The sequence below is a fragment of the Lepidochelys kempii genome, chromosome 3, assembly GCF_965140285.1.
Source record: "Lepidochelys kempii isolate rLepKem1 chromosome 3, rLepKem1.hap1, whole genome shotgun sequence".
NCBI lineage: Eukaryota > Metazoa > Chordata > Testudines > Cheloniidae > Lepidochelys > Lepidochelys kempii.
In genome coordinates, this window is record NC_136382.1 from 142,481,272 (window position 1) to 142,502,072 (window position 20,801).

The 20,801-nt window shown below is 43.6% G+C and overlaps 1 protein-coding gene across 9 annotated transcripts in view; it reads right to left on the reverse strand.

The window, feature by feature from the left end:
• Window positions 1-8,890: 8,890 nt before the first annotated feature.
• SMYD3 (SET and MYND domain containing 3) overlaps window positions 8,891-20,801 on the reverse strand; it is a 658,827-nt gene continuing 646,916 nt past the window's right edge. For 4 of the 9 annotated variants that reach the window (XM_073338297.2, XM_073338299.2, XM_073338300.2 and 1 more), the window contains exon 8: window positions 8,905-12,577. In XM_073338297.2, coding sequence (XP_073194398.1) covers window positions 12,485-12,577 — 93 coding nt within the window. In that variant the 3' untranslated portion in view covers window positions 8,905-12,484. Of the gene's footprint in view, window positions 12,578-20,801 lie in introns of all 9 variants that reach the window. The other 5 variants (XM_073338292.2, XM_073338291.2, XM_073338294.2 and 2 more) reach the window with 4 other exon arrangements.

The window sequence follows — 20,801 nt, forward strand, 5'->3', positions numbered from 1 at the left end:
AATTACTTGCAGTCTACAATATGTCCCGTTAGCGTTCAAGGGAAGATTACTACCCAGTAATGGCATTTCGATCATCGTTATAGGATTGAGACTGGTGAGAGGATCCTAATGCCACATGGGGATTTGCTTCCAATAGCAGGAAACCAAAGATAAAAACAGTGCCTCTCCCAGTAGCCTCAGTACCTCTCCTTTTCTAAAAGCCTGAAGCAATTTTGAGTCGGAAATTGAATGGGAGTAGGAGGTCAGATGGGCAAAGGGGAGAAACTAGATTAACAGAGAGGCATATAAAGAAAAGCATGACCAGTAAATGATTGCTCCTTTTAATAATACAGACCCTCTGCACCAGTGCAATTCCAGATCCCAAAGCGCCATCCTCTTCTAAGTTTTGTGCCATTACTAGGGACATCGGGGCTGATTGTCCACTGCATAGCACCTCATGAAGTCATTTCAGGCTAGATTCACAAGGGGAATTCAAAGGAAGTTAGGAGCCTAAATCATTTTGAGGATCTGGGAGTCAGAGTTTCTCCATCAGCTTCAAAGAGCTTTGGATCTGGCTCATGTTCCAGTACAAAATGGCTGTAAAACTCTGCCAGTGGAGTGAGGGACGGGCCAGGGGTGGGAGGGCCAGGGGTGCTGATTTAGCAGCATTACGTATGCACTTTGCTCAAATGGCTGCAAGGCAAAGAAGAATCAGGCTCATTGCCTCCTCTTGCTTCTATTCACCCCAGGAAGTGCAGCCTGTCTGCCATCCAGCACAACACCAACAAGTCTATGAGAGCAGCAGTACTGGGAAGGCTTTAAACTGTTCATTAAATGTAAACCAGCAAGGAGGGATGGCAGTAGAAGACAAAGGGCAGGGAAAAGAGAGCGGGAGAGGAGAGCCCTTGCTAATTTCCTCCTCCCATCCCCTCTCCGTTACGGACTGCCACACTCTGAAAGTCAAGTGGACTTGTGAAGAGGAACCACGTGCAATTTAAAGTGCAGCTTTCCCCTGAGAGGTATGTGAAAATGCCACCGTCATACTTGCTGCCTATGGGAATTGGGAGTCAGAGCCACTGGAAAAAAAGCAGATTCTGCTCCATTTTTACCACTGTCAACAATGAAGACCCAACAGTGCTTAAAAGAGATTGGAACAGGAAAGCAAGCGCTCCTTGCACTAGCCAAGGAGGAGGGGGAGAGCATGGCTTACCCAAGCCAAGTAGAGGTGGGGAAGCACCCCCTCTTCTTTTAGCAGAGGAAGTGAACTATGCTTTCCCCTTTGCCAGCCCTTTCTTTAACGTCCGGAAGAAACACAGCACTGGGAGAGTGAACTGGGTTCTTTTCTGAATCATGCCTCATCGGAGCTCAACAGCACTTCAGGCAGGTTGTTGGAGCCCTTTTGTTCTTCCCCATCAGAATCTGATTAACAGGGATAGGGAGGTTCTGTGACTTCTGAGAAAGTGTTGGTGTATGTTTATATAGATATACTTAAAAGAAGGTTAATTGGTCTCCTGGGAGCTATAAAGAACTTGTTAGGTTCCTCTATGTGAGCAGTGACTGTGTGGGGCATAATTACTAAGCCTAAATTATTCTCTCTCTTTGCGAGCGGAATCTCTAAGGTCCTTATTAAAACCTACAAACATTCTGAAGAATGCTAGCATTAGAATTTGACCATGTTGCTCACAAACTGGGCCAAGGTGTTGTACTCAGCCCCTGAAATACCAACGGGCGTCACCTAGGCTTGACTTAATTGCATAACACCCCGCTGTTACGAGGATAAATAGGAATCATTGTGTTGGATACCTACAGCTGGAAATATGATACACCAGATTCCTATCTTAAACATTGGTGTGGCTTTTGGAGAGAAAAATCTGCAGTATACTGGTAGTGGCCATTTCACAAAAAGCCCAGTTTAAATACACTATTCAAGATGATCAACTCTGTAAAATCAGACAAGAAAGAAACAAGGTGCTTCCTTCTTGGGCACTGTGGTATATCGAAAACTGTGTAAAAATTACAAGCTCTCACAGCAAGTTTTATGGGGTTTCCCGGTCCTGTTTGCAGGCTGGAGGGCTCTGTAGGGAAGCATGTGATCTTGTTTCTCAGTCAGTCTGCAAAGGGCCCGCCTAGAACAAGATGGGGTGTGCTGCACCCCTCTGCCATAGGCAGCAGTCTGCTTTCTCTCTCCGCTTTTGGCTCTTGTGTGCTAAGGTTCTGGACTGTAAGAAATAAAGTGGGGTTGTTACGTTACAACCTTTCTGAAAGAGTATTTTGTTTTTTATCTAATGTCTCTGCTTGAATGTGGTGAACGTAACAGGCAGGACTACCTATTTGGAAGGACAAAGAAACCTGAGCCATAACAAATGGATTTCAAACTTGATTAACCTGGGTTTGGCCTGAAATGATGTGGTGCCCAAGTGCACGTCTGAGACTCGATACTGGCAAAAGGCTTTTCTGCTAGGAAAGGAGTTCCTCTGGCTTAACCAACATCCCGTCAGTGGGGCATGGGGCCTGCTGAGTGGTGCTTTTTGCGGTGACAAGCTTAGTATCATTTTGTTTGACCAATATTCTTTTCTTAACTTCCTGTGTATTTGCTCTCACAAGACAGTCTGAACTGCAGGTATAGCCTATTAAACCAAGGTATTCCTCATTCAGGCACCTTAGCGAAGGAACCTGAATGTCAGAGGAGGATGAGTCAAGCGTGAGGCTTCAGCATCCCATCAAAGGCAAAGGAGTTGCAATTCTGCCTCCCGAATGAGACACAAAAGCGGAATGGCTTGGTCTAGTGTGGGCTCAGAGTGAGCCAAATGACCTGAGCACCGCTGGGCTTGGCTACAGCCTGAGTGTTGGGCGTTTAGTTGTGGGGTTTGTTGAAATGACATCCATAGAGAATGAAGCCCTCTATCCACAGAGCAAGCACAGCATAGGCCAGGGCAGCTCAGGAATCTATACAGTGCGCCATTAATGTGTCTCAACTCTGATCCACAGGAACCAGAATTCAGTGGTGCAGACAATTATTAAAAAAAAAAAAATCACATAATGCTTCTAATTAGAGCTGCAAAAACACCTATGAAGTGATCTCACTCATCCCACAGCCAGTGAATGTGTGTTGACTAGGATATAGCTTAGGCCCCTGTATATACTTACAGCTTTCAATTCATTTTGTAATCAGACTCTGTACATGGTTTACATCCATATGCAACATTTGGTACTTGGTAAATTACCATGGCAGCCAGCCACGGTTTTGCCCTTCCCAGAAGCCTTGTGCCTTCCTATGACCAGTTTCTAATAGTTATTTTGCTCAGTGACAAATCTTCCTAATCATGCTTGTGTAACTAATTCAGATGGTCTTAAATTCCCAGAGTGCATTGGCCAGCATGCTGCTGATGCCAGTCCAGATGCTCTGGGCCTTTTTGTGGTCCAATGAACAAGGCACTGGACTGGTAGTTCAGAGAGCTGGGTTCTAATCACAGTACGATACTGGGTGATCAGTTGAGTAAGCCAGTTCATCTCTTTGTGCCTCATTTTCATGATCTCTAAAGTCAGGGGTAATGATACTCTCCTTTGTAAAGCACTCTGAGGTCTAAGATCTCTACCTTACTGTCAGTGAAAATTCCTGAACTCCTGATGGTGGATTTTGTGGAATAGTAATGGGGAGTGAATTTCACATTTCTAATTGAAGGTTTTCACTAGAAGTCTGCTGTCTAAGCATTATGCTCACCCAGCCACAAAACACAAACATTCCATCTTTTATGTGTGTCCAGTCAAAGCACCCTGAATATCAAATTGTGACTACTGAGTTTTCAAAGCGATACACATTGCAATAAATGGACACAAATCAGACGTCAAGAATTATAACATTCAAAAACCAGTTGGAGAACACTTCAATCTCTCTCTGGTCACTCGATTACAGACCTAAAAGTGGCAATACTTCAACAAAAAAAACTTCAAAAACAGACTCCAACGAGAGACTGCTGCATTGAAATTAATTTGCAAACTGGATACAATTAACTTAGGCTTGAATAGAGACTGGGAGTGGATGGGTCATTACACAAAGTAAAACTATTTCCCCATGTTTATTCACCCCCCCGTCCCCCCACTGTTCCTCAGACGTTCCTGTCAAGGTGGAAATGGCCCACCTTGCTTATCGCTACAAAAGGCTTTCTTCCCCCGCCCCCAGCTCTCCTGCTGGTATTAGCTCATCTTAAGTGATCACTCTCCTTACAGTGTGTATGGTAACACCCATTGTTTCATGTTCTCTGTGTATATAAATCTCCACACTGTATTTTCCACTGACTGCATCCAATGAAGTGAGCTGTAGCTCATGAAAGCTTATGCTCAAATAAATTGGTTAGTCTCTAAGGTGCCACAAGTCCTCCTTTTCTTTTTGCAAATACAGACTAACACGGCTGCTACTCTGAAACCTGACATTGCAGTCTGTGTCTAGCCAATAGGATGCCATATGTTAGTACAAAGCATGCAAATGCAAACAATTAAAACATCTGTGGAAATTGTCATCTCTTCAGAGATGTTTTTCATTGGAAAAACAGGCTACATTCAATAGGTACATTAATTTCCTGCAAATAGTTCTCTGAGCTCTCAAGATCAATAAGTTTGTAGATTACATATAGGTTCTAAACATATCTAGAGCCACATCTTGTTCCTTTATTTTTTCCTTCTTTGGCAATGAAGGGAAGTGTTCCCAAGAGTCAGCAGTGACTAGAACTACCTTCTGGGCCCCGTTGTGCATGCATCGGGGGCCATTCACAACCTAACCCCAAGTGATTTGCCCCAGAATTCCACATTCTATGACTTAACCAGAAGGCCACCTCTTCCTTCCCATGTACAGGGGGAGAATTATTTCGGAATCCAGTTTAAATCCTCTTATTGGGCACAACTTCCATAAAAACTGGACTGTGCCACTGATGAGAAACTCATCCAAATAAATTGCAGAGGGAAATACCCTTTGTATTTTGTGAATGGCTTTATATGCTTTTTAAATGCTTTTTAAAAGTAATGTATAAAAGCATCAACATGTTTAAATGAAGTTGGCTTTTTTAAAAACATCCATCATAGAACAGAGAAGCTGCTGGAAGTAAACAATGGGCAGAACACTGGGAAAGGTTTTGGTAGCAAAAACCAATTCACAATCATTAAATACTGTACAAGTGCCCAAGCTGCAGACAACATCAGACATCACATTTAAATTCCAGTATCAATTGCTCAGAGTTGTGGTGCTCCATTTGGGTCTCTCAAGCTATTTTTTAAAATAAGAACAACACTGCTCCATCAGCAGAACTGACCCAACTGAGGACCCGGATCAAATGCACTGCACTGGACTTTAAAAAGCAACACATTTTAAAGTATAAAATTATCTTCTGACCGTTAGAAATTTCCCTCAATTGCAGTCAATCACTTTGGCAAAGCAGTAACACACCCATATTTTTTTCCTATGTGCTGGTGCTATGCAACCTTCCAAAAAATCAGTTCCAGTGACTTTGTACTCCCTTAACTGCTCTCTAATATCACTGCTCAAGCACTAACTTAAGGAATGCTGCCAAGTCAAAATTTAACCCTACATTTAGTTTTAAACCTTAAAGTGACTAGAAATATTTTCATGGTTTTTGAAAAGATTCGGAAGTACCTTAGGTATTAAAGTAAGGAAGCAGGCTTTCCACACTTCAATCTGCTTCCTTCATGAAGCCCTCTGTCCCCCAATAGCTTTGGCTTGGAAAATTGACTTAGCCAGAAAATTGCCACATTTACTCTGAAGTCAAAGAAGATGGTTTCTACAGAGATGTGTGATTATTACAGCTGCTCAGGCTGGCGTACACCAAAGGCCTAAGGTACCAGCTGTATCGCAACTCAGAGGCAAGGACTGTTGGTGCTTCAGCAGCTGGGCCTCATAGGCCTCACTAGCCTGGCTGAGTCCCAGTAACCACACACATAGCTACGAAAAAAGGTCTTTTACTAGGCCTGGCAGGAAACTAAATGGTTGCAAACAGCCTAGATACTGTGGCTTCAACGGCTAGAGTTCAAAGTGTGCAGTAGCGGTTCATGTTTGGGCCCCTGAGGCTGTTCAACTGAGTAAGGGCTCTTCAAGCCTAATCCCTAGAGCACCTTCTGCAGTCCAGTCTCTAGTCAGTCAAGGAGTTTCCAGGCCACGCTTAGCCAGTGTCTCTCATTGGGATCCCTCTGCACTGGCTCCCTGCCCCAGAAGCCCCAAAACAAACCTGCACCTAGGTGGGACGTCTGACAGTCACAGCCTGTGCCATGCAGGACTCTGCAGATAGTTCCTGGGGATTCCTCTCTGCTTCCAGCTTCCTGCAGCTCCTAGGTAGCCATTCACCTGCTCCTTCCCAAGACTGCCCAGTCACTTCCTGGGTTAAGGAGGGTCCTTCCTCCTACCTAACCTGGGGAAAGGGAAATACAGTGGGGAGGGGGCTGATGGGAGCTGTAGTCCCCCTGCTTAGCAGGTTCACCGCAGACTGAAGGAAATGCAAACTGTTTTTGAGTTACAAATGATTTTAAAAGTTATCTTGATTTGAAATTTCAATTGTTGGCCAGCATCTTTTTAGCTCACTTAAGTTACTGCACCTTCTAATTTTCCAAGCTCTCTGAAAACTCATATGCCAGAAAATATGTTTGAAGAAAATAGGTTGGAATTGAAACTGCGAAAGAAAAACAACAGCAACAACATGCCTTGCCGGTAACTAGTGCTGTGCATGTGAACTTCAAAGTGAAATTGCTCAGCAACTGACTATAAAACACATAAAACTGGGCTATTTTCATTGTCCAACCTGAGAGACATGTAAGCATTATACAAACAATAAGGAATGCAAAGCACTGACTACATTCCTGCACTAAGGAAGTGTGGCTGGAACAATGCATGGAGCATAGACTGTATAGGAGTACTGATGTCATCCTGATCCTAGGGCCTGATTCAAAACCTATTAAAGTCAATGGGCTCCTTCCCATTGCTTTCAGTGGGCTCTAGTTTAGGCCCACATGTGCTGGAGCGTATGCCTTCATGCCTGCTCCACGGTAAGCATAATACTTTTTTAGCCTATTCCTTAGCCATTTTGCTGTGAAAGATTCAGCCTAATGCGGTCTCTCCCCAGTCCATGCCACTCCACAATATCAAACGTGCCCACGTGCCTGGCTGTGGTCCCAGGGTGCATGGGAGCGGCTTGGAACACAGATGGGGAGCAATAGATGGGGAGTGTTGGTGCATATGCAGAATGCACATGAGTGTGAATGCATCACAGCTGGAATGCACTCACCCAGCACATACTATATAAGACATAGCCGGCTCACCCCTAAGATTCTCACAAGCCTTTCAGTTTTACACGTATAAAGTGTTAGCAACACAGATAAGGCTCATTTTTATATAACACCCTGTGCTTTTTAACATGGCAGTGTCCCTTTACAACCATGAAATAGGTCTTGAACTCCGGGTACGTCTGGACTTTTCTGATTGGCTGTCAGTGATGCCCTTGCTCTGTCACTAATCCCCATAAATGCCTGGGGCTGACCTTTCCCCCATATAATTTCCTGTTCATCATAGTAATAAAACCCCACGAAGCTATGAATTTCAGTGGGGATTATTGCACTTCTTGGGAGGCTGAAGCAACTTGGCCTGTGGCCTCATGTCCTGCTATGCACTCCAGAAATGCTCTGCATTTTGAATATTACTGCTGGGCAAGTGGATGCTTCATACTTTGGAACAAATTCAAACGTCTTGACAGGCGAACTTTCCCAACGTTGGCAGTCATGTGCCATGCCTATAAATTATGTCCAGGGTGTTCATGTTCGCTTTAAATGTGTTCTCATCTCATAGTAACTAATGGTGCCAGGTTACTGGTGTGAAAAACCTGACTTTACGACTATCGATTAATTAAATGACAGTCACATCTACAGTAGCCACAATAAATTATTAGTGAGGAATGACACACCTTAAGTGATGTTTTCAAAGCCTTGAAATTATTTCGATTTAAATGCTCCTCGTAAATATTTGGCTTTGTTAACATTTGTTTCTGTGTTAAAAATTAAAGTCAGCAGCACTGGCAATAACAGCCGACTTGCTGACGAGCTTGGGGAAAATGGAACGCATGCTCTCCAAGAAATGCTCTTCTCCCCCCAGTGAGCACTATGTGAAATGATCTCTTCATTCAGCACCATCCTTACGTCCTAAATGACTCTCTGCACACTGACGTGCAATCATACCAGCAGATAATTTTGGGTGGGTGGAGGGAAGAAGTGTAGTTGCTGCTTAAAGAAATGTGAAATAAGTGTATTGAAGTATGCTTACAATGAATGATTTGTAGGAAAAGCAAAATGTATAGGGCCAGACTCGCTGGTCCCTTTGTCCTGCCTGAGTTGTGCAAAGGGGACAGAATCTTGTTGCACATGCCAGGCTGTGAATTCTCAGCTGGTATAAAGCTGGTAGAGTTGCCAACCCCCAGCCTAGGAGGTATTGCAGGGAAGGAAATGATGTATTAAGGCAGGGCATAATACATCTCCACTCTGCCAGTTTACAGCTGGCATATGCTCCTTTAGGGACCATAGCCAGCTCTCGTAAGTTAGAGTAGCCCCCGTCTGCTCTAATTTACATCTGGGCAAGGACAGCCTGAGAATCAGCCTGAGAAACTGAGCAGATCTTTGAGATGCTGAGCAGATCTTTGCACGGGACAGATTTGACCCATAACATTAGATAGGACAGACTTACAGAAAAGACCTAAGGTAACATTTTCTAAAGCACCTTAATAACTTGGGCTCCTAAGTCCCATTTTCAAAAGTGACATGGGCATTTAGAAGCCTAAATGTCACTGAAAAACAATGGAATGTGGACCAAGTGCCTAAATCACTTTTGAAAATGGGACTTAGGTGCTTTTGAAAATGTTTACCCTTTGTCTGAAAGAAAAAAGAAGAGAGCTACTACGTACGCATTGGATGTATTTAATTACCTTGATGTTAAACGTCTCAGTTTATTCTAGAAATTAAATACATTGTTAACAGTTAACACAAGAGGTCCTCAAGTAGCTAATATATCTAACAGAAACACGGGCTGAAACCTATTAGCCTCTGCATCAAAAAGTTCAAATTCAGGCTTAGTGTAAGCAGGTGCAACTCCACTGAAATCCAGGAAGCTGTATCTGTTCTTAACCCCACCCACGGACAAGAACATACAACTGGTGAGAGAAAAATGGAGATAGTGGGTGAAGTTTCTCCATAATGTAACTGCATTGACCTCACACAAGGTCTGAATTGGAAGTTATGGTCTAAGGCAGTACAGCTCAACCTTTAAGAAAAGCCACTTCATCATAGAATGACTTTGTAAAGAGCCATCTGTGACAAAGTTCCTCCTCTGCCTTGGTGGGTCCTGCGTTTATTGGTGGATTTGCTCGCCTCAGAGGTCCACGGCAGCCCTCAGTTTGGCCACTTTCATGGCTCAAATCTGCCGATCACTCAGTTAGCCTCACCACTGGCCAGCATATGGAAAAGGAAGAAGAACAATCCCCACAGTCTCTGCTGATCCACCTAGTGGATCGGGGAACAAGCCAGAGACCTTCCCCTCTGGTGGAACCCACAGTCCAGGTCAACTCCTCCGGTATCAGGTAGGGAGTGGGAGGGATGGGGGGAACCCGGGCCCACCCTCTACTCCGGGTTCCAGCCCAGGGCACTGTGGATTGCAGCTGTCTGCAGTGGCTCCTGTAACAGCTGTGTGACAACTACAACTCCCTGGAATACTTCCCCATGGCCTCCTCCCAACACCTTCTTTATTCTTACCACAGGACCTTCCTCCTGATGTCCGATAATGCTTGTACTTCTCAGTCTTCCAGTCATATACCTTCTCGCTTTCAGCTTCTTGTGCCTCTTGCTCCCAGCTCCTCGCAGGCACACCACAAACTGAAGTGAGCTCCTTTTTAAAGCCAGGTGCCTGATTAGCCTGCCTGTCTTAATTGATTCTAGCAGCTTCTTGATTGGCTGCATGTGTTCTAATCAGCCTGTCTGCCTTAATTGTTTCCAGAAAGTTCCTGATTGTTCTGGAACCTTCCCTGTTATCTTACCCAGGGAAAAGGGACCTACTTAACCTGGGGCTAATATATCTGCCTTCTATCACTCTCCTGTAGCCATCTGGCCTGACCCTGTCACAACTGTTTTCTTTTTGAGTGCAGTTCTGTAAACAAATAATAATAATTCTACATTTGTAAGCTGCACTTTCACGATAAAGAGATTGCACTACAGAATTTGTATGAGGTGAATTGAAAAATACTCTTTATTTTATCTTTTTTACAGTTCCACTGTTTGTAATAAAAATGATAATGTAAAGTGTGTACTCTACACTTGGTATTCTGTGTTATAACTGAAATCAGTATATTTGAAAATATAGAAAACATCTAAAAATGTTTAGATAAATGGTATTCTATTGCTGTTTAACTGTGCAATTTAAAAAAAAACAAAAAAAAAAAAAAAACCTTCCCTGTTATCTTACCCAGGGAAAAGGGACCTACTTAACCTGGGGCTAATATATCTGCCTTCTATCACTCTCCTGTAGCCATCTGGCCTGATCCTGTCACACACCATACCAAAACATTGTGATGACCCGACAAAGTGTCTTATATTCAGAATCTGGGACCCTGTACGAGAATGCAGGGCTCGTCTGTTGGATCAATCTGATGTCTGGTGCTGGAACCCTGCATAGAGAGTCAGAGATTTTTGCAAAGTCACTCTCAGCTCAGATCAGGTGTGTCCAATTAATTCCAATCTAGGAGAATGAGGGGTTGCAGTAACTTTATAAGGCACAGAGAAGAGCGTCTCCTCAGCTCTTTTCCACCTCCCTCTCTTTTACATGGAAAGGAGGGAAAGGTTTTCCTTTGCTTGGTTCTCTAGTGGCAGGGAGTGGTCTCTTCTGTTTTCCTGACTCCCCTGACCCCAGCCACTACTGGCTGTTGAAAGGGAAAGGGCCCTTCTCCCCCTCACCTGCCTCCCTACTGGCTGCTGCTAGGAGTGGGATTACATTTGTCCTTTCCTTCCTTCCCTTCCCACATTGAAAATGCATGGCTCCTGCACTATCAGTGAGTTTGATCAGTGCTCCTCATTTTCCCTGGCCATATATAAATCAGCCTGGCAGCAAATTGATAATCTACAGTCTTCTTGCTCTGCCTTGGTCTGTAACTGACCATGTATCACAGCCACAGATCTTGAAGGAGTTTCATGCACAGCCCTTAAAAGCTGTGTATGTGGACCTAGAGCAGAAGGCAAAAGGATCACTGATCCGGAGAGGTCTCTGAGGTCATTTTTAAAGCAGTTGGAACTGAGGAACCCCACAATCATAATGATGTCCCTTAAAGAAAACAGAGATGGGGGCAAAATTCAGACCAGAATTTCAAACATTTTTAAATGTAGCCATGTTCTGATCCAGTGCTTCAGTTTAGTCCATTATAAAGACAGGAGACATTTGTAAAATATAGATATTGTTATATTATCGGGAAGTGCTATACATGTGCTGGACCCCCTTCAAGACACAAACTAAAGACAGGTACTGCCTTGAAGAGCTTACAATCTAGAGGGTAAACTCACTCCGCTCATCAGGAGTCTTTCTATTGACTTCCATGGGCTTTGAATCAGGCCTTCAGAGACAAGATATGCTGGGAAATCAAGAGGAGGGAATAATTTATGTTTTTTATATATCTATATGATTATGTATCTGGGGCCAGATTCTCAGCTGGTATAAACTTGCATAGTCAATTAGCCATTGATACATGGATTTACAACAGATGAGGATCTCTAACTACATATTTACTCTTTTATTATGAATTCACAAACTGTGGGCATGGCAGAAAAAAAACAGGCTTAAGGAGGGATTTGAATAAGCACGGAGGACGGTGGTGATTTGGCAAGCTGGGATTCAGAGGCCATTCTACACATAAAGAGCAGCCTGGAAAGAAGAACTCAGTTTAGAGTGTGAGAAGGAAACCAACAGAATGGTGAGACAAGTACTGGCTGGGTCTGACTTTAGATTTCAAACTCTTCCTATGTCCAGAGCCATTTGAAACTGGGCTTTTATTTCAAACCTATTTATTAAAAAATAAACATAGAGAGGGACCATTTAAACCCCTCATAAACAGCCAAAGAAGATGCTGATTTGTGCACAGCAGCATTCTGTATACAGGTATGATTTTTATTACCAACGTGTAACTTGAACATCAATTGCTAAGACTTATTTGCTTCCCAGAGAGTAGACTCTCTCTCAAAATGGCCTGTATTTCTCCACATTTGAATTCAGTGAGGAAAATTACACTGTAGAACAGCAAAGCTAATAAACATTTAACATTTTAGCAAAGGAAATAGGGCCTGATCCAAAGCCTACCAAACTCAATGGGAGTCATTCCATTGAATTCAGAGGGCTTTGGCTCAGGTCATAGAATGTCAATACAAAAAAGATTTGCTTTCCTTCTCCCCTGAATGTTAGTTTTCCAGTCTGAGATCATCCTCACTGTGCTCACATGCCAGCTTCACACTGTTCCTTAAGTTTCATAAGGTCTTGCACCAGGCTGTGATCTGCTCCATGTGTAACTTTCATAATGTTATAAGCCTTGAGAAGAGAGGAAAAGGGACAGGTTAGTTCACCATTTCTTACCTTCAAGTTCACATCTGCAGCTTTACTTTAGGGCAGTGATTTTCAACCTGGGGCATGCAGAGGTCTTCCAGGGAGTACATCAACTCATCTAGATATTGGCCTAGTTTTATGACAAGCTAGATAAAAAGCACTAGTGAAGTCAGTGCAAACTGAAATTTTATACAGACAATGACTTGTTTATATCACTCTATAAACTATACACTGAAATGTGAGTACAATATTCATATTCCAATTGATTTATAATTATATTGTAAAAATGAGAAAGTAAGCAATTTTTCATTAATAGCAAGCTGTGACACTTTTTTATTTTTATGTCTGATTTTGTAAGCAAATAGTTTTTAAGTGAGGTGAAACTTGGGGGTACGCAAGACAAATCAGGCTCCTGAAAGTGGTACAGTCGTCTGGAAAGGTTGAGAGTCACTGTTCTAAGGAACACAGTCTACATGTGGACTTGCCAATGCCACCTACTCTGCTGCTCCCTGTCTATTGTGCTGGTGATTCCCTGCCTTAGAAATTCCTGAAATACCCCCATCTTAAGTCACACCAAGGTCATTACATCTCATAAGACATTTCCCGATTCATTCATACTGCTTTTGACAGATTCCTGCTCTGGTTCTCAAGTCTGAGAGACCAGATTTCAATCATTCAGCTGTTGGGGAAGAATCTTTTCTTAAACAGTGTTTGGAAATTCACAGTATTCTTGCCAGCAACTTAGAGAAGTATGGGCTGGATGAATGAACTATAAGGTGGATAGAAAGCTGGCTAGATTGTCGGGCTCAACGGGTAGTGATCAATGGCTCCATGTCTAGTTGGCAGCTGGTATCAAGTGGAGTGCCCCAAGGGCCAGTCCTGGGGCCAGTTTTGTTCAATATCTTCATTAATGATCTGGAGGATGGCGTGGATTGCACTCTCAGTAAGTTTGCAGATGACACTAAACTGGGAGGAGAGGTAGATATGCTGGAGAGTAGGGATAGGATACAGAGGGACCTAGACAAATTAGAGGATTTGGCCAAAAGAAATCTGATGAGGTTCAACAAGGACAAGTGCAGAGTCCTGCACTTAGGATGGAAGAATCCCAGGCATCGCTACAGACTAGGGACCGAATGGCTAGGCAGCAGTCCTGCAGAAAAGGACCTACGGGTTACAGTGGACAAGAAGCTGGATATGAGTCAACAGTGTGCCCTTGCTGCCAAGAAGGCCACTGGCATTTTGGGATGTATAAGTAGGAGCATTGCCAGCAAATCGAGGGATGTGATCGTTCGCCTCTATTCAACATTGGTGAGGCCTCATCTGGAGTACTGTGTCCACTTTTGGGCCCCACACTACAAGAAGGATGTGGAAAAATTGGAAAACATCCAGCAGAGGGCAACAAAAATGAGTAGGGGACTGGAACACATGACTTACAAGGAGAGGCTGAGGGAACTGGGATTGTTTAGTCTGCGGAAGAGAAGAATGAGTGGGGATTTGATAGCTGCTTTCAACTACCTGAAAGGGGGTTCCAAAGAGGATGGCTCTAGACTGTTCTCAGTGGTAGCAGATGACAGAACAAGGAGTAATGGTCTCAAGTTGCAGTGGGGGAGGTTTAGGTTGGATATTAGGAAAAACTTTTTCATCAGGAGGGTGGTGAAGCACTGGAATGCGTTACCTAGGGAGGTGGTGGAATCTCCTTCCTTAGAGGTTTTTAAGGTCAGGCTTGACAAAGCCCTGGCTGGGACGATTTAGTTGGGGATTGGTCCTGCTTTGAGCAGGGGGTTGGACTAGATGACCTCCTGAGGGTCCTTTCAACTCTGATATTCTACGATTCTATGAACCTTATTTGGAACTGAAATAATATACATAATCTGGTGGGATGAAACGGCTCCTCTTTGTAGAACATACCAGAGCAGTCAATGGGAACAAGCACGATGGTCTCTAGAGTGAGGCGGTTAGGGTACCCACCTGGAAAGAGCGAAACCTAGGTTCCAATCCCTGCTCCAGCGTGGAGATTCAAACCTATATCTCCCATTCCCCTGCTGAGTTCCTAACGATGGGGCTAAACATTACAACATAGGCAGCGTCTCCTGACCATTTTATGAATTGAGCCCTTTAAAAATGCCCAGAAACAAAACATTTTGGGTCAAACGACCTGTTTCATTTAATCCAAAATGGACGTTTTCAATTTGCAACTTTTTGTTCGGCGTTTTGGTTCAACCCAAATCACCTTTCTTCCCCCTTGATTTGAAACTGCCAGCGAACTAAAAAAATCAGTGATTCGCCCAGCTCTGGTCACCACTAATGAACATAACACTTCTCTTCCCTCCCAGACACCTAACCGTTACAATGGCAAATATTGCATCTGGTCTCTCTCATTTTCTCTTTCCAGGGTGAACATCACCTTATTGCAGAGAGCTCCAATTAAACCCTGCATTAAGGGTCCTACCCTGGTTCCATTAAAATCAATGGCAAGTTTATCAATGACATCTTAAACCCTAATCCTGGAGCCACTGGAGGGCTTAAGTGGTGCTGAGGGCCTTATGCAGGCCTGCTATCCTGGCGTGATTTTCAGGCAGTGTAAAACACTTTCTACCAAGCTGAAGCTCAGAAAGGCAAATGCAGTTTTTGTTTTCGGAACACTAGCCTGTTCTCTTAAGCTTTTCAGACTTCCCACAGTAAGTAACAGAGATGAGGCTGGATCTTGTGGTCTCCCTCTCAGTTTAAGGAATAAATCTAATTATGAAGAACTACAGTAATCGTACCGCTGCAACACAGGGCATGGTGTCATCAGCCACACAGTTTCTCCCTCAAGAATATAAAAACCCATTAGATGATTGGTATGAATGTGCCTCTATGAATGCAAATGAAAGCACAGCACATTCATTTGTGTCTGATTTTCACTGGGATTGGACGAGGTGCTGAACATCAAAGATGCATGTATCCGTATGCAAATGTATTGACGCATCACTCCATCATGATGAAGGAAGAAAGCAAACTGCATTGCACTGATGTGGTACAATGTGAAGGCCAGTGTACTGGAGAAATTATTTTTGTTTCACCTGTGTCTCTTGATTAAAACAAATGCTTGTTACACAGGGTAAAGGAAGAACAAAAGCCTTTAGATTCAGCCTCATTCTACAATAACCACAGCTACTGTTGCTCACACAGAATGGAAGCAGGGTCTAGAACAAAAATCTGTTTATATAAAGGGGGATTTCTGAGGTGTTGCATGGCAACTGGGGTGAGAGGGTTTACCCCGCTTTCTCTTCCACCTACCAAAGGGTAATAATGGTGCTGGGTTATGCTAGGAAAGGACACAGCTCAGCATCTGGATAATGTGTCACCATAGTGTGTATAAAAAATTTCTTATTTGCATGTTTATAAACATCATGCCACTACCTCAGCTACTGGGATTATAGTGAAGAAATTGATCCCGCTCATTTATAGTGATGGGCACACTAGAGTGGAGGGACAGGTTAGTGCTGTAACAGGGGACTCGTGAGCAAAACATCCAGGCAGCGGGGACTCTGCATTGAATAGAATGGCATGGCTACGATGCCGGGGACAGGACCAGTTACACACTGAGCATCTGCTCACAGAGCTGCACCTCCTCAGGAAGAGATCCATGGTTCACAGGGAAGCGAACCACGTAGTGCCACCTGTTAGTGGGATGCTGTGTGCTCTGTCCTCCAGGGTAAGTGAGCTGGGTGAGAAACCTAGTCCTTCTTCCAGGCCTTTTAAGGGGTGATAACTGCCCCAACAGGTCCCAGAAGCAAGTAGTTCCTGTGCTCAGGTAAATGCAGGGACTGAACTTTGCCCAGCCATTCACTGCCCCAACCTGCCTTGTGCAGCCAGTTAAAGGCCACATGCCATCTGGCCTCAAGTGTCACAAAACCATGGAATGATGGAGCAGTGGCCATTACCCAAGCCCCAAGGATAGAGTAAAAGCCGAGAAGGAACGGTGCTGCAGCCCTACGGAACAGCCATGGGATGGAAGATGAATTCCAGCCCTCTGCTCCACTTAGTTCCCCAAAGTCCAGCTGTGCACAAGCTTTGAATGGTGAGGAATTACCTTTCTGAACTGTGATAGGTGATTACTATTTAAATCAGTTTTTAATGCTTTGGTCAACAAGTGCCCTAGAAGTCAATCATACCTCTTTCCTTGACAGAGGTTTCCCATGTGCTCTAGGCACACACTTCTGCCGTTGACCTAATATGACAGTGCTGCTCCTTCAGGTATCTTTTCTCCTGATAGCTCACTAGTGCACTTCCATTATTGCCAATTTATTAGAACCATTCCTGGCTCCTCAAAGCCAATCTGCAGCTCAGCTACAGCTATTTGCTGGCAAATGTTTCACTGAACTATAATCTTACTCTCCCGTGTTCATTTTTTTTCAAACTTTTTAGTAAGGCAGAGTTATAATAAAACATTAATATACTACATCATAGATCACCCGTTCAGGATCAGGTTAATATTCAAAGAACCTGGCTAAAGATTCTGGCTTGCCAGCTGGGCAGCCCTCCTCTTCTGAGTATGCTAAACAGTGTGACCAAATTTCTAAATACTTATCCTCCTTTTGGCAGTTCTCTTGTGCATATACTTTGTGTGAAAGCTTTTCCACTACAAGGACAGTCTATATTTTACTATACCACAGTTCCATAGTGGGGTCACATTTTTTCAAATCACGAGCAATACAGAGTCTAGCTATTAACAATAAAAAAAGAAATTAATTTGCCTTTGTTAAAATGAGCCAGTTTCAGATTGTATTCCAGAAGTACAGTATTGCCTCCCTGTAATGTGGCCATTTCCTACTGGAGGATCTAATGTATTCTTACAGCCAGAAATTCACTATGGTGGAGAGGGCCATTACAAGGTCCTTTGCATCATTTAACCCCCAATTTGGAGCTGCGGAGACAAGAGGTAAATGGTGCAGGCGGGCGTTGATAGTGGGCTGACATGGAATGCAGCAATAGGGGCAGCCAAGGGGAAGGGGCATGACATTTGTTTATTCGGGGGTCTTAATACACTGCACACATAATGCAGAGGGGGTTGTCAACCCACAAGCTGGAGTAGTGGCTGTGGAAATCAGATTACATGGGATTTACATGAGTGATGTGAATCTCACTCAGATCCCAATTCCTTCTGTCTATCCCAAATCCTTCTCCTTAACACTAACACTGCAATCAGTCTGGCTAACGTTCCAGGAAGGATGATATTCAGTGTTGGAATGCATTAAACAGAGGACTAGAGTATAGCAGTTCCGGAACACAGGGAGGGACTCTAACATATCTAATTGCAAAGGGCCAAATCCAGCCCCAGTATAACTCTATGACTTTATGTGAGTTACACCAGGGAAGGATTTAGCATAAGAAGCCACATTCTACTCTGATTTACAAGGTAGCACAAGGCAGCCCGTTAGTCCCCTTCACAGGCTACCTACATTACCGGTCTCCCCAGTTTCATGCAGGTGGATGAGGGGAGGGCGGGCCGCATGGGGAATGGGTGGACCCTCAGCTTTGGCTTCCTCAATACACCAACCAGTGCAGCTGAGCTGGCACAGATGGGGAAGTAATTAGCTAAGGTGAAGATCAATAGCAGATTACTGATCCATGAAAGAAAGAGGGGAGCAAGGCTGGAGATTGTGATTCTGTGATTCCCTGTTCCCTCCCTGGTCAGTTCCTGGAGAAACACTGCTATGTGCCACCCCTTACGGAAGGTTTCAGAGTAGCAGCCATGTTAGTCTGTATCTGCAAAAAGAACAGAAGTACTTGTGGCACCTTAGAGACTAACAAATTTATTTGAGCATAAGCTTTCGTGGGCTACACGAATTTGTTAGTCTCTAAGGTGCCACAAGTACTCCTGTTCCCCTTACTGAAAGCAGATCTTAAAGTGGCAAGCTGACCCCAAACTGGCAATATAGTTTAAAACAACCAAACACCCCTTTAGTTCATCCAAATCATACATTCAGCCAGTTCTATGGGGATTCTCCTGATGACCATTTCTATCTAGTTTCTTACAATAACATAAGAGAATCAGAAAAACTAATACCAGGCAAGATGCATGTACACCCACTAGAATGTTATAGTAACATCTATGAAAGCTGAACTCGGACTGAGGACTCATTCCATCTCCTGACCAGTGAACTGCGCATGTTCGCAAGCTATAAATGTCATAGGGGAAATGGCAACGCATATTAGCTGGCACCAGACAGCCATATGGCTCATTGCTGAATAATGAAAAGGAACCAGAATTTATTACTTTCTCATCAGCTTTTTTAATAACCACAATTGGACACAATTTAAATTAAACCTATCAAGTGAGGATTTAACTTACTAAGACTAGCTAGGACAGACATCACATTAAATACTAATTTATTATTAAAAACATGGAAGTTCTCAACTATTCAACATACATTCATAATCAATTGTTAAACCTCAATCAATCTGTAAACAATTTTGTAAGGAATATAAAATAGTAATTTACACATGTAGTATATGGATGTTAAGTAATGGGAATACAAATATACAGACAATGTCTGCATTGAAGGAGACAGCTCTTAAGTTCCTCAATTGTATCACTGCTAAACAAACATAGAAGATAAATGGAAAAGAAATAAAATAATATCAATCTATACTTTGGGTCAGAGCGTGCTCTCAGTTATTCTCATGGAACTGAGAAAAAAATCAAGCCCATTTACAAGGACCATCCAGGGAAAAGGAGGAGAAAGAGGCAAAATGATCTTATGGGTTTCAGAGTAGCAGCCGTGTTAGCAGCCGTGTCTGTATTCGCAAAAAGAAAAGGAGTACTAGTGGCACCTTAGAGACTAACCAATTGGTGCATCTTAGTGCATCTGCATCTTGAAATTCAGGGTGTACAGAATCCAACCGCATAACGTTAAGAAGAATGGGACAAACTCTGCTCTCCATTACATCAGTGCAGCTCCACTGTCCTCAGGGGCAATCAGCAGGTGACCATTAATACACTAAGCCTGATGTTGCTCATATTGCTGTCAGTGGCTGCCATCTTCACCTGTACCATGCTGTTGTTTAGTGCTTGTCTCTCACTCTATGTCTTACAAGTGGGGAACTGCGGCACGGAGGCAAAGTGACTTGCCCAAGACCACATAGGAAATCCGTGGCAGAGCAAGAAACAGACCCCTCGGAAAAGAAGGAGGGTTCAGTGTGTAGGGCACTGGATTGGGACTGTGGAGACCTGGATTCAATTCTTTGTTCTACCACAGCCTTCAAGTGTGATGTTGGGCAACTGACTTCACCTCTGTGTGCCTCATTTCCCTACCTGTAAAAATGGATAAAAGTGCTTCCCTATCTCACTGGCGTGTTGTGAGGATAAACACATTAAAGGTTGTGAGGTGCTCAGATACTAGGGTGATGAGGCCATAGAAGTACCGTAGATACAAAGAACCCACATCTCCTGAGTCAGAGGGTAACCGCAAGGCCATTCTCGCTCCCCAGCCCACCTCATTCAGTGTAGCTTGGGCTCCTTTGTTTCAGTAACAATCATCAGATGCTATGACATTTTCTATTGCTCCTTTCTACTGAGCTAAGAAGCTTTTAGGAATCATTTATCATTTAAGAGTACAACAAGTTCTGGAGGGAAAGGAGTCTGAGCTCAATGTAAATGATTATGCAGCACAGAAGGTGATGATTTGGGGGTAGACAGCTATGAGGATCACTTCTTTTAATTTGCTAACTTACACACATGGGGAAAATATAATGCCCAGATACCTGCATGGGACTCCCATTCACTTCAATGGGAGCTGTGCATATGCATCCAAAGCCATGACTCTGGCTGTGTATGCTAGGGATATGGAAATGGTGAATAGGCTTTGTTTCTTTGTGAGAATGAATGTCCTTGCCCCTGGTCTGATGGAGCCATAACCTTATTGATATATGGCTTAAGCTGATGAAAAGGCTTGACATTTCCCAGAATTCCACAGAGCCGTGGGGTGCAAATGTTCTCTACACCCAAGTTTCCTCCCACTTACACAATGTATCTCCACTGACTTCAGCAGAGTTACTCCAGATTTACACTAATGTAAGTGAGAGAAGACTCAGGCCCCCGTGTACAGCATCAGCTATTTCTGCTTGCTCGGCTACACGGTAGCAGCTTCTGGGTAGCGCCAAGTCTCACATGAACGTGAGTCCCACAAAGAACATGACAGGAGTGAGTGTAAAATGAAACTGC